This window comes from Lolium rigidum, chromosome 3, assembly GCF_022539505.1.
Source record: "Lolium rigidum isolate FL_2022 chromosome 3, APGP_CSIRO_Lrig_0.1, whole genome shotgun sequence".
In the NCBI taxonomy this organism is placed as follows: Eukaryota; Viridiplantae; Streptophyta; class Magnoliopsida; order Poales; family Poaceae; genus Lolium; species Lolium rigidum.
Window position 1 is genome coordinate 283,211,623 of NC_061510.1, and position 12,270 is coordinate 283,223,892.

Below are 12,270 nucleotides of genomic sequence, written 5' to 3' on the forward strand. Positions count from 1 at the left end.
ATGAATGTATAGTACCTAGTATTATAGTAAAAGGGTATATAATGGATGATCTGAGACAACCATATATCTTATTCCACTGATATTTGTTAATATATAAATTGAATACCCCTTTGTATACCGCTTCATCATTGTCACTGGCACCTTCCATCAGTAAAGCCCTCCTTGTGGCAGGCCTCAACACATGGATCATGCCCACAATAAAAAGTGGTGTAGGTTTTGCTGGCCTCTTCGCAAGTCCCGGCTTCAGAGCCTACAAAACAAATCATATGCATGGTGCATGAAAACATATCAGATCCTACAATGTTCTACACAGAAACAGGATAGAAACATGTGACATGGAGTATGAATTTCACATGTAATTAGCAAATGTGTAAATGTTGCGTTGAGGAAGTGCCTTGCTCTTAAATTGATTTTTTTAGAAAAACTTGTCTGAAACCAAGAGGAGTAGCATGAGCACTAGCAAGCATACTGGGCTTGGAACCTTGAGGACCCCCCATGCCTCCGGGAATAAAGTAAGAAACCACAGAACTGATGGAAATCCAAATAGTCTATTCCATCTCTTATAGGCATGGATGAACATGCCTAAAGAAAATTCATTGTCAAAGATACGATTGTGTTACTATGTCTGGAAGATACGTGTGTATCTGCACGATGCAAACCTTTGATGGGCATTACTTATTTCCATGGAAGGTATTATCTAGACATTTAACCCAAACATAAAATTGTTCTCCATTTTTTCTATGGATTTTCTAACATGCTCGAAAGCTGTTTTCCATATTATCTTGTTTTTTTTTAAATCATTCCATATTATCTTGTTGAATTCGTACTACTGTGAGGCAAGGAGACATCTTTGTTTGTAGGCGATTATTTGATTAAGACGTGCGTGCTGCGTCTTACTGCGACCTGTTCTACTGACATGGTGGTGCTGATCGGCTTCGACAGTTAATTCTGCTCTGAAAATTAGTTTGCCGCCGTAGTTCTCGTGTCCGTTTATATTATGTCTACAGACGACAGGCCATGGCTGGGTGCCTTTTCCTGTTATCATTCGGCTGATAGAGAGGTGGGGGAAGAGTATATAGCAGGTGAGATTTTCAAACAGGATCTTGAACCTGTCAAGAAACAGTTATTCAATTAGATCAGTGAGCAGAGGTATTCTAAGTATAAAAACTGAAGGCTCTTTGGTAGTACACTGGATTATGATTACTAGTAGTATATAAAACTTGACTTGCTCAAAACTTAGAAACCTAGTTACAAGTCATAACAAAACCGAGCGTGCAAACTATCAGACTGGAAAATATTGTGACTGTCTTCGTGGCTATGATATGATTTTTTCCTTCTGGTGCGCTCAGAATAGCACATTGCCACAACACAACAAGATCGCTCTGGAAAATAACATGCCCTACTAGTACTTTTATTTTTCTTCTTACTGCCCTACAAAAGTTGACACAGATCTCCACTTTATTACCATTATTATTAACAGCGCACCAATGTGTGCTGACCAATAAGTGTTCGCAATCAACAGTTACATTGATCAATGTTGCTGCAAATAGGGGCATTCAGTAGTATTCAAGCATGTACTAGCGGCCCTTAAAAATCATGAACTAAACCTACTCCGGACTATCTCATACAACACTCGAAGGTAACTCTTGGACGAATCGTCTTCGGGTAGCTGCAAGAGCTTCGCAACGCGTGCATACGAGAACTGGTTCTTCGGAAAAGAGTCTTGTGTTACATCTGTCTGAGGCTCCTTGTGGAGCTTTGGTGTCGAGAGCGCCCACTGTATCGACCATATGGCAAGCGGGCGCATGTAGCACAAGGACCGGTACCCGTCGTCATTGTTCCACGATTCTGGAGTTTGGAATGCGTATCTGCAAACCAAAGTTGTCATTGTTTCTTTTTGAATAATATAATTGATTCCGGAAGCTAAATATAGTAAATGCGTTATCCACTGTAGGAGATCTAAATTAGCCAAGATGATCATAAACCAGATTTCTGTTTCTTGCCTCAAGTCAGATATTTGCACAGGAAAAATACTCACCCTAGTCCTTCTGGAGACCACGCAGCATGATACACCCCTTCAGCTGTTTTGAAACCCTCCTCAACCAAGCCTTCTTGAATCATAGTTGCAGCAAGCGCATATGTCACGCCTGGCCATATCTCCCTAGATTGCATCGAGGTCATGTCCAGTGTGCCATCGGGCCACATCCCATTCATTGCTCCCCTTTTACCATCCTTGAACTTCATTACGTTGAACGAATATATCTTTTCTAGTGCACTTTGTGACTTGTCCTTGTCAACAATTGGAGAGAGACCACAGGCTTTAGCATACCTAGAAAGAAGACATGTGGTTCGATGAGTTCATTCATTAATAGGATAAATATATTTGAAGTGCATTACGCAATGACATGTTAGAAATGTGACAGAAACAACACTTGACGCAGTACATTATGATGCATAGGAGCTCACATATACAACTGGACCTGGAGTACACCCTTGGTACATTTTCTAAAGGATTTTTTTGTTCAAACGGTACTCTGATTTGTTGCTTCATCAGTAGTGTATTACTGCAATTCTGCATTATATACATGACATGACAATAACAAACATGTATGTACATCCTTCATATCGTTTTAAACAAATCTTCAGCCATTCGAAAAGCAGACTGGATAAAGTATAAATATCTACTTGATAGAAATTTGTTAGCAAAATCTGATTAACCATTTTCCCTTTCTATATAATCTAAATAAGCATAGCTGTCATTTATGACAATCTAGAAGCTCAAAGGTATCAGTATTCAGTAAATGCTAGGACAGAGGAAGCTACAAAATGAGTTACGTGCCTACTTGTTTCTGGTATCTCTCATTACAAGAAATTGGTTGATATGATTGGTGCAATTTTTTTTAAAACAAGGCAAAAGACTTGCAATTTTCATTAATTAAGGAGAAGAGAGTTGGTACAGATTTGGAAACCAGAACAAAGAAAGCAAAGAGTAAACACATATATACCATTGTCCAGCCAACTGATCGGCGTGGATTGAGGTGCTAACTTTAGTGCCTGCATCATCATAATTGAAGTAAGAACCATTCCACAGCTTGTCATAAACAGACTTTGCCTTCTCATACTTGTTCCAGAAAAGCTCTTCGGAAGCTTTATCTCCTACTTCGTGTGCCAAAGCCGATGCAGCCTGAAGAGCAGCCACCCAAAGACCACCACAGTATGCGCTTACACCAGCCATGGACCACACATCATAAGTTTGATCTGGAAAGTCCTCATTTTCAATCATCCCATCTTTATCTTTATCAAATTGTTCCATATATGCCATTGCCATATAAACAGATGGCCAAACAGCTCGGGCAAAGGATTTATCGCCTGTGGCCACAACATCTCTGTAAACTTGCAGTACAAACTTTGGATTCAAGTCCTTCCATCGGTCTGTGTTATGGAGTGTGTATGCGTTCACTTTGAACCATGGGTCATATAGACCAAGATCATGAGGAACAGCACCAAGAACTTTTCTTGCGGCAAATTTTCCATCATGCAATAGCTTGAGCTTTTCAGGATCGTGCATCATGACAGCAGCGGCAAAGTCTCTCTGAATGCTGAGTTGAAGTTTTGGAAATAGCATGATAAGTGAAAATGATGCATAGAAATGAACATCATATGTATTCCACATATAATACTCAATTCCCTCAAGGTAGAGAAACTGGCCAATGTTCTCTTCCCCCTGAAGCAAAGTTGTTCCTATGGCAGAATTTGAAGCAAGAGATGCATGCATTCTCTCAAGTACTGATGCCATTTGATGAAGAATGTCAGTGGCAGTATTAGTCCGTGAAATCATCTCATTGTCATCATCTGTTTCTCCATTTGACATGTCAAGAGAAAACTTTTTTTCCCCAATGGCTGTTAAGCTTTGAATTGGTGGCAATCCATCTGTGGAGATGGTCTATGTTAATACTTATGGAAGATAGTTGTCTTCAGTTAGACGAAAACAAGTTCAGAAAATACCTGTCCATATAGTTCCTCCGGCATTAAGATAGTAAAGTTCATTGAATAGTGTGACTGGATACCTGTTGAAGAAAATTTATGCTATGCATCAGTGTTAAGTACTCGGAAATGTTGGAGTGTACAAGGCCAAACATACCATGCAGGAAACCTCTTGTCTTGTAGAATAGGATTCTGCCACTCCTCAATTTTCATTTCCCACGTACGATGTTCTGTTAGTTGTCCAGAGTTAAACAATGAAATTCAGTAACAAATATAAACAAAGACAAAATATAACTACCGTAGTAATACAGTCAGATGCCTCCTTCGTCTACAAGAACATTATCTAACATGACATCACAAACAAATAAATATTTTAAATGAAAATACTAGGAAGCAATATTCCTACAACGAGTGATACAAATGTAAAAACTTTGGTCATGGTAATAGTTATTTGTTGTGATTACTCATTTGTCTGGTAATCAGAGGATATGTTGATGGAGTTCTCCTCAACTAGCAGCCTGGAAGAAACCAGCAGAGAACTAACCATTTTTTGTCAGTTCACAATGCAACTTGGATAAAATGGCAACATTGTTTATAGAGTATGTCTTTCTTTCGAAATAATACATTTTTCAATGTTACAAGGTTCTTTTATTATGCAGTGCACACTGAAGAACGGAACATTAGAAAGTTCTAGTGAGGAATTGGGTTGTACCAAGAATGGCATCATGGGCAAGGCTTGCTGCTGCATCAACATCTGTGCCGTAGAATTTTGTATAACGCCTGCAAAACCCAGGAAAGAAGTCAGTTTCAGTTTTTCTTTTTACAATTTTATATTTCTGGGAAGTAAATGTTTTGGATTCGATTCTAACCTATGGTAGGTTTTCCCACTGCAGAACTTTACTTCAGGGGAAGCCCATGCAAGCGAAAATGTCACATTCCGGGTTGCCTGGGGAGCAAGCTTAACTGAAGCTGCAATAGCTGCCCCTATTGATGTTCCTGGTCTGGAGGAAGCTGATGTTTTGACGGGATCAAGATGGTCAAAAGATCCATGCTGCCAAAACGGAAAGGAAGTTGTGTCAGCTCCTTATTAGAGAATATCAAAATCTTGACATATCAAACTGAAATATATAAGCTTAGTATGTGGCTTAGTAGCACCTTTAACAAGAATGCGTAAGCATGAAGCAAAAAAAAATGCAAATTGCACATTATGTGAAACTGTTATCCGGGACCTCTAAGTCTCCAACTGTAACCAGAGTCTTTCTCAAAAATCACTTGCACAGAGGCAGCTCATCAAAGATCTTTCTATCCATCAGAATCAATTGCAGTAGCCAAGAGTAACCAGTTCACTGAAAAGGATTTACTACTCCAGACTGCTGCATAGCCACCTTTATCCTAGGTAAGAAAGATTTCTTCTTTTCTGAATAAACATCTAGACTGCTGATCAGCTTAGCCTTGCTAAGGATCTGGACGTGATTGAGTGAATTCAAACACCAATTCCATATGACCTTTGAGTTCTTTCCTAGTTTTCCAAACCTCTTTCTGGACTCCTAGACTGAACTTCTCTGTCTCAACAGAGGTTTTTTTTGCCTCATTTGCAGTTATTATTGCGGTGGGCCACAGAAGATACCGAGTCGTCCCTCTAATGATGTCACCCCGATATGTGTCCATCACAGTAAGACATTCCACAATGAAGTGCAGAACACGCAACATAAATTTACATGTGCAAGTAACTAAAAACTTATACAAACTCAACACAACAGTGCTGCCTGATATGTCACTCATTATCTTCCATCCAGTACACAGAAACAGAGATTTGACATCCAGAGTTTGGAACTTCTTTAAAATCAACTCCATAAGGTGCAGTAGCAATGATTTGACAATTTCCCCAGAATTTAAAGCTAGCATGATGATGCAGCAGGGGATATTTCATCCAGTATTTTCGCAAAATATAACTATGACATGGTGAATTGAAAGTTTCTGCTCCGAAAAATAGTTCTTAACAAACCTCTTTCACTGAAGTCCACATATCTTTTGCTGTGAATTCATCAGAGCTTCCAGACATTACAAAGTAGGGGCATTCGGAGATATGAACATCCTCTTTCTCTTGTGCAGCTATGGAAAAAGTTACTGGTGGCTGTCCATTGGCAGTTCTGATCTCGGTTAAGAAAGCCGTTCATGGCTGAGTTAAAGTTCACATCATCGATACCATTAAATAACAGGATACCATGCATTATATATAAATTTGAAATAGGAAATTACCTGTGATGTAACAGTATACCATGCACGCCATCCTTTTCTCTGTCAACATTATATTGATGAAAATACAAATCCAACTATTTATTCAATAACAAGGTTGAAAATAAGACATATATTTCCATTCATCTTACATCATGCTCGAATTAGAATGGTAGCCTGTGAGTTCAGATTTTCCACCAACAGAGTTCTGCAGAGATATAAACTTATGTTCAAGTTCAAAGGTCCAAAAGTAGAAGAGAATTGCACAATATCAAATACAAACTTACAGCCCATGTGAAAAGCAAAGTCACATCAGCATCTGTGTTTCCTGAATTTGTTACCTGTTTTCAGTAAAAGTCAGATTAGATGTACTGGTGTGGTGTGTGTATCATCAAGCTGAAACCAAAACAAAATCTCAAACTAATTGAAACCAATTATTAAAAAGTGCATGTAAGGAAATCCATGGGAAGTATCATATTACTGTGAAAGTGAATACTGCAGCGGGGTAGCTGCTTTCTTGATAATTGTGTGGAATAATTGGAGAAATCTGACGGCACACTATCTTGAGATCCGGGTCAGGTTCTCCTAGTAGACCATAATGCAAAGTTTCAAAAAAAAACTATAGTTACTTAGGAAATGTTTATATGGTTATTGCAATGATACCATCATAAACAGTCCAGGCCCTAGGGTAAAGTGCATGATACGTAGATTTCTGTCCACTCAGGTTCCAGTCCCAGGATCCAATCCCTGAAATGTTAGTTCCTCTGCATTTAAGAAAAAGTTCTAAGGAATGTTTTCCATATAATTGAAAAAATACGTTCAAATGCTACATTTAACATATTATATAGGCTAACTCCATGCTTAAATATCAAATTAAGAAAAACATTTGATAAACTTACTTTGGCAGATCCGGTTTCCCAGGATGCAACACTGTGGAGTATTTTCTACCGCCTTCGCGGGAAATAAAGGCCTAAAAGTGAGAATGTTACATTAAATCTACTCAAATATCATGCCAATGTAAAATTTCGCGTTTTGCCATATTTATTTTTATTTAATACTCCCTCCATTCAAGGCTTATCTTTTTTTTCAAAAGTCAAGCCAAGTAAAGTTTGACCAAACTTTTAGATAAATCTATCAAAAAAATGTTATTCCACAGATATTCATATGGATGTTTAATGATACTGATTTTGTATTTTTCATGTTAATATTTTTTTATAAAAACTTGGTCAAACTTTATATGGTTTGACTTTTCAAAATATTATAAGCCTTATTCATTGGAACGGAGGTAGTAGCTGATAGAAACTAACAGGCTAGTCATAAAGCTGACTTGGCAACTAATGCATCATGACAACGTGCAGATAAGAGTTTAAGAGAGGATCTAAATAGACCATTTACTTCTGAAGCTATTATTCTGTTCATTTCAAGTAAAATTTAGCTGAACCAAACATACGAATGGGATGATTGAGTATGAAACCAAAAGTAATAGTCTAAAGTTTCCACTACTACACATTGTAATCACTTTTTGTCTCTCCAAAGGAGGGTTCCTTCATACTGTTGACATTTCTGACCGTTTTTTTACCTCTCTTGTTCCTCCATTTTGTTCTCATTGTCCTTCTATGGAGATGGCCAGCGGACCATCTTGCCAACTCCTTGACCCATGCACATATCCCCTGCCTCAGTTCTATTTTCTCCATTGCGCCAGGTTCAGAGGTCCTGGGTTCGAATCAGCCTCTTTGCATTAAAAAAAAGGGAAAGGCTGCCTAGATCCTTCCCCAGACCCCAAAATGTATGGGAGCTTTCAGCACTGTGTACGCCCCTTTTGCCAGGTTCAACGTCGACCTCGTCCAATCAATGCCTTATGCATAATTCTGCTCCACCATTCACTTTCCCAGATTCTTGAAGACACGCACTTCCAAATGTAGCACTTCAATGGAAAGGATGGAAGGCAAAGTATTACAGTCGCGCCATGCTGGCTGATGGAGCTCAGTGTCCATCTTGGCAGGCTGCTGAGAATAGACTTAGAGTAGAGGGAGAGGGTGGTGGCATGGGATGTGACCAGTGAAGACGAACTCAGGCAGTGTTCTTAAGTTTCTGTTCGACAAAACAGACAACATAGCCAGATAGGCAGGGCATGAATGGTGGCTAGGACCAGCAATGGTGGAGGCCTCGACAGTCCCCAGTAGAAGAAAAACAAGATGGTACAGCAGGTGGTGCTGATCAGTGGCAGAGGGAGGAGTTAGACCAGGAAGGATAAGTGGGGGGAATTATCGTAAGCGTGAAATGATGAAGCGGCCTATTATTGGGGTGGACAATTTATTAGAATATCGTATATGAAGGAAAATCCTAAAATGGCAGTACTTTTGGTGGTAGGTGGCCTCAAAAGTTACTTTCCAAGTGGTTTAAGGATTTATTCAGGTATAAATATTCAAATAGGGCAACTAAAAGATAGAAAAAATCCAGAACTCAATACTTTAGTTGAAATCAAATCATCATATATTATCTCTGCTAGGATTAAGGAGTTCAGTTTGTGAAATTTTGAACTTCTGTAGAGCGACAGGGAAGCAGAATAAAAAATAATATGATATCTTCTGTGGGTCACAATAAAGGCACGTTTAGTCGCCCACTTAACTAACTGCCGCCCCCACTGAACGACGTATTTATACTGTTATACATATTTCGTTGCAATAGACCAAAAATACTATCTTGTTTGTTGCCAAGTTCATATCGACGACAACAACATCAATCATCAGATAGAAATGGACAATATAAATGTGCCAAAGAGTAACGATGAAGAATACTGAAGACTTACAGAAAATTGATTTGCCATTACTGGCTTATCTTCACAAGCACCTGGGTACAATTGCCAGCGTTGAAATTCACCTTTGCAGCTTCTTCCAATGCTTCCTGCACTACAGTTTTCTAACAATTAGAGGATAGTGTAATAAAAGATTCATCAAACGAAACAAGAGTTCTGCACTAAAAAATATTCTCAGGGTCTACGATAGTTTTATCCATGTGAAAAAATGCTTTGTTCTTCCACCAGAAATGAGTGTAGAACCCACTCGTCCATATAACAATGCAATGCTTTTCCCCGAATTTAGTTTTCAACCTAATTAACAAAAATAATTGTACACAGGAGACGGCAAGTGCAAACTTATGTGTAAGCATACTGTTCAATAAATAGGCTTCAAATATATATAGTTTTCAGATCACTGCAAGTGAATGAATAAATAGAAGGAAGAAATATAAGAAACTCATTTGCTCATGGAACTTATTGTGTTAGATAAGAGTAAAAAAAACAAAACAGGGTACATGTAAACAAGCGCTGGATATAAAAGCATTAAAAATCCTCCAAGCTCACTTCTGTGTCAAGCAACTTAACACTGTAAAACTAGCAAAAGGCAGTTTTCTAGTGATAATAAACAGACTATGATGGATGCTCTCGCCCAGTAACAGATGCACACTCAACATTCATACGAAAACACATGGTATACTGAGAGAAGGTATACCCAATGCCGCCAAGTGGAACACCCTGACCAGATTTGGCAGTGCGCTTCTTCATGGGATCAATAATAGCAACCTGTAGAAAAGTAACAAAGATAGCACTTACAAAAATATCTAAATAACACATCAGAAAGAAAATGAGTAATAGATAAAACTGCACACAATAATGAGCAGCCAAGCCAACATGTGAAAACATACTCGTCCTTTTGAAGTTTCTTCAATGATGTGGCGAAGAAGACGAAAACCAAGACCAGCCTGCAACAATGCAATGAACCTTAAGCAGGGGTGGGGGGGGGGGGAGAAATAATAGAAACATCAGCAACAGACTGAATAGCAGAGTTCACTTGGTCTAGAAAGCTACAAATGTTTAAGCCTAGTAACAACCCAGATGATATCACAAGAAAGCAAAACATAAGAATTTAATAGGAGGTATCAAATAATCATTGTTATTTCAGATAGATCACTAGACTAATTGATTTTGATCTGGTAAATTTCAGCAGACGGAAAGACAAAGACTTGCATAAAGTAGAAGAAATACCATCTGACGTCCCTCCCTCCATGTAACCCCAAAGGATGGCAAATCATATGTGACAGTACTGAGCTTGTGTTCCCATGTCAACTCTGGCATTTGTCCAGGATCAACCTTTTCCTGACAAGAAAAAGAACACCCACCGAACCTCAAAAAAAAGATCAATGGTAATAGCAAAAAATTTCGATTTTTTATTTTTCTTCTGAAAAAATTGATCCACACATTCAAATTGGTGGTAGAATCCATGAAGTCATCATGGTATGGAACAAATTAGGCTGCCAAATGGATCTTGGAAGAAAGAACTCACTGAATCAACATCACTCTGTGAAGGTGAACTATTCCAAGACACGCCCGTTGGTGGCTCATGGACCCCATTCTTCTCCATTTTGTCTTTCTTCGAGCTAGGCCTGTAAACAGATTGAGATTTGAATATATGTAACAAGCGTACATCTTTGTTTTTTCCTAAACTGTCTGATCATGTTATTTTAAAAAAGCATGTGTGATCAAACAAAATGTGTTAATTCAACTCAAAGATATGGAGACTGTCAGCCATTTTGAGTATCCACTATTACGCAGATTCTGAGAATCCGGCATCCACTATCGAAAGAGTTTATGTGTGCAAAAAGTGAACTTTTGTATTCTATTAAACAATCCCCTGAAGACAGATATTAAAATGATCCACGGTACACGTCGCACGTCAACATCTCATTGTCTCAACAAGTCAACAATGCCAATTTATCAGATGAAAATGGGTATTCAACTCGTTTGCATGCTGTAACTAACTCCCTTAGTAAATCATAGACAGAATGCAACAGAAGCAATTCTACCAGAGGAGCCTTTGCGCATCAGTACTAGTACTACATGACACGGGAACTGTTAGTGCTAGTTCAAAGTGAAAATTCTTGGCTGCGGTAAGTAAGTAAAACCCAATCATCCAACGGAATTGCGCGACGGAGACGGCGCCCAAACTCCCAAGAAAAAGGCAAAGGAGAAGAATGGCAAGGCTAACCCCCAAGAACGCCGGCGGCAGCTCCCTCCAAGAACCCGTGCAGGAAAAGACCTTTCTGGGTTGCTCTAATGGGGCGGGGGGACAGGATGAAGAATCTGACCTCTCTCGATCTGAAATCCGATCAGGGGATCTGAGCAGTGCGAAGTCCGGAGCGCCTGCGACGGAGGGAGAAGGAGGCCGCCCCGGAACCTGAAGTAAACTGTACTTTGTGGCTTCAGTTTATTGGAGAACAAATGGACAAATGGTGGGCCTTTAGCCCGTGGGAGCAGTGAGCAAAGTTGCTTTGCTCCCGCACGTGTAGGGTTTAGGCAAGAGACGTGGAGAATGATCAGCATCACGCAAATCTGATGGCCGACTAGGCAGATTAAGCAGAGCCTCGTAAGTGTCAGATTAGGATATGTACAGTGGCAGAGAAGCCATGCCTTCTCTTAGATTTCCACGTCATCTAGAAAAAATCATAGAGATAAGTCATACGACGCGTTATCTTTTATTATCATTCCTAGCAATTAATAATAAATAATTAATTTTTAGTAAGATGTTAATTTACTAAGGGAAGACATATCATACAAAGCATAAAATAGCTTTTTTTTTATTGTTTTCCACTAAGCCTAACTAGTGAAAATAAAAACAAAAAATAAAATGATATAATTGCAGAATCTAAAGGAAATAACTTTGAGCACTCACCAGCAACTAAAATACTTAGAAGTCAGAGGATGTGAGTACCTTTTACCTTACCTCCCCGACAACGGCGCCAGAAAAGAGCTTGACGTCTACGTACGCTTCTATTCTTGTAGACAGTGTTGGGCCTCCAAATGCAGAGGTTTGTAGAACAGCAGCAAGTTTCCCTTAAGTGGATCACCCAAGATTTATCGAATTCAGGAAGGTAGAGATCAAAGATATCCCTCTCAAGCAACCCTGCAATAACGATACAAGAAGTCTCTTGTGTCCCTAACACACCCAATACACTTGTCGGGTGTATAGGTGCACTAGTTCGCGCGAAGAGATAGTG

The 12,270-nt window shown here is 39.2% G+C and overlaps 1 protein-coding gene across 3 annotated transcripts; it reads right to left on the reverse strand.

Annotated features, from left to right (window-relative positions):
* Positions 1–1,440: 1,440 nt before the first annotated feature.
* On the reverse strand, positions 1,441–11,499 carry LOC124703496 (non-lysosomal glucosylceramidase-like). Of its 3 annotated transcripts, none has more exons than XM_047235702.1 (20): positions 11,362–11,499; positions 10,560–10,659; positions 10,262–10,372; positions 9,922–9,978; positions 9,729–9,799; positions 9,029–9,128; positions 7,119–7,189; positions 6,883–6,983; positions 6,701–6,804; positions 6,507–6,560; positions 6,372–6,427; positions 6,244–6,282; positions 5,990–6,134; positions 4,854–5,035; positions 4,697–4,764; positions 4,142–4,214; positions 4,006–4,067; positions 3,006–3,930; positions 2,039–2,329; positions 1,441–1,868 (listed from the first exon to the last, which is right to left on the reverse strand). In XM_047235702.1, the coding sequence occupies exons 2-20, from the start codon at positions 10,635–10,637 to the stop codon at positions 1,595–1,597; spliced, it is 2,862 nt and encodes a 953-aa protein (XP_047091658.1). In that variant the 5' UTR covers positions 10,638–10,659; positions 11,362–11,499; the 3' UTR covers positions 1,441–1,594. The 3 variants fall into 3 exon arrangements, with proteins under 3 accessions (XP_047091658.1, XP_047091659.1, XP_047091660.1); XM_047235703.1 differs by lacking the exon at positions 11,362–11,499 and adding an exon at positions 11,262–11,351; XM_047235704.1 differs by lacking the exons at positions 9,922–9,978; positions 10,262–10,372; positions 10,560–10,659; positions 11,362–11,499 and having other exon boundaries at positions 9,029–9,123; positions 9,729–9,772.
* Between the last annotated feature and the right edge of the window lie 771 nt (positions 11,500–12,270).

Excerpts from the sequence above, each read along its gene's own strand:
- LOC124703496 (XM_047235702.1), bottom strand. The coding sequence starts at position 10,637 with ATGGAGAAGAATGGGGTCCATGAGCCACCAACGGGCGTGTCTTGGAAT. Across the intron at positions 6,561-6,700 it reads CTGCAGTATTCACTTTCACA|GTAACAAATTCAGGAAACAC; the intron begins GTAATATGATAC and ends TACTGAAAACAG. Across the intron at positions 4,215-4,696 it reads TGCCCATGATGCCATTCTTG|AACATCGTACGTGGGAAATG; the intron begins GTACAACCCAAT and ends GACAACTAACAG.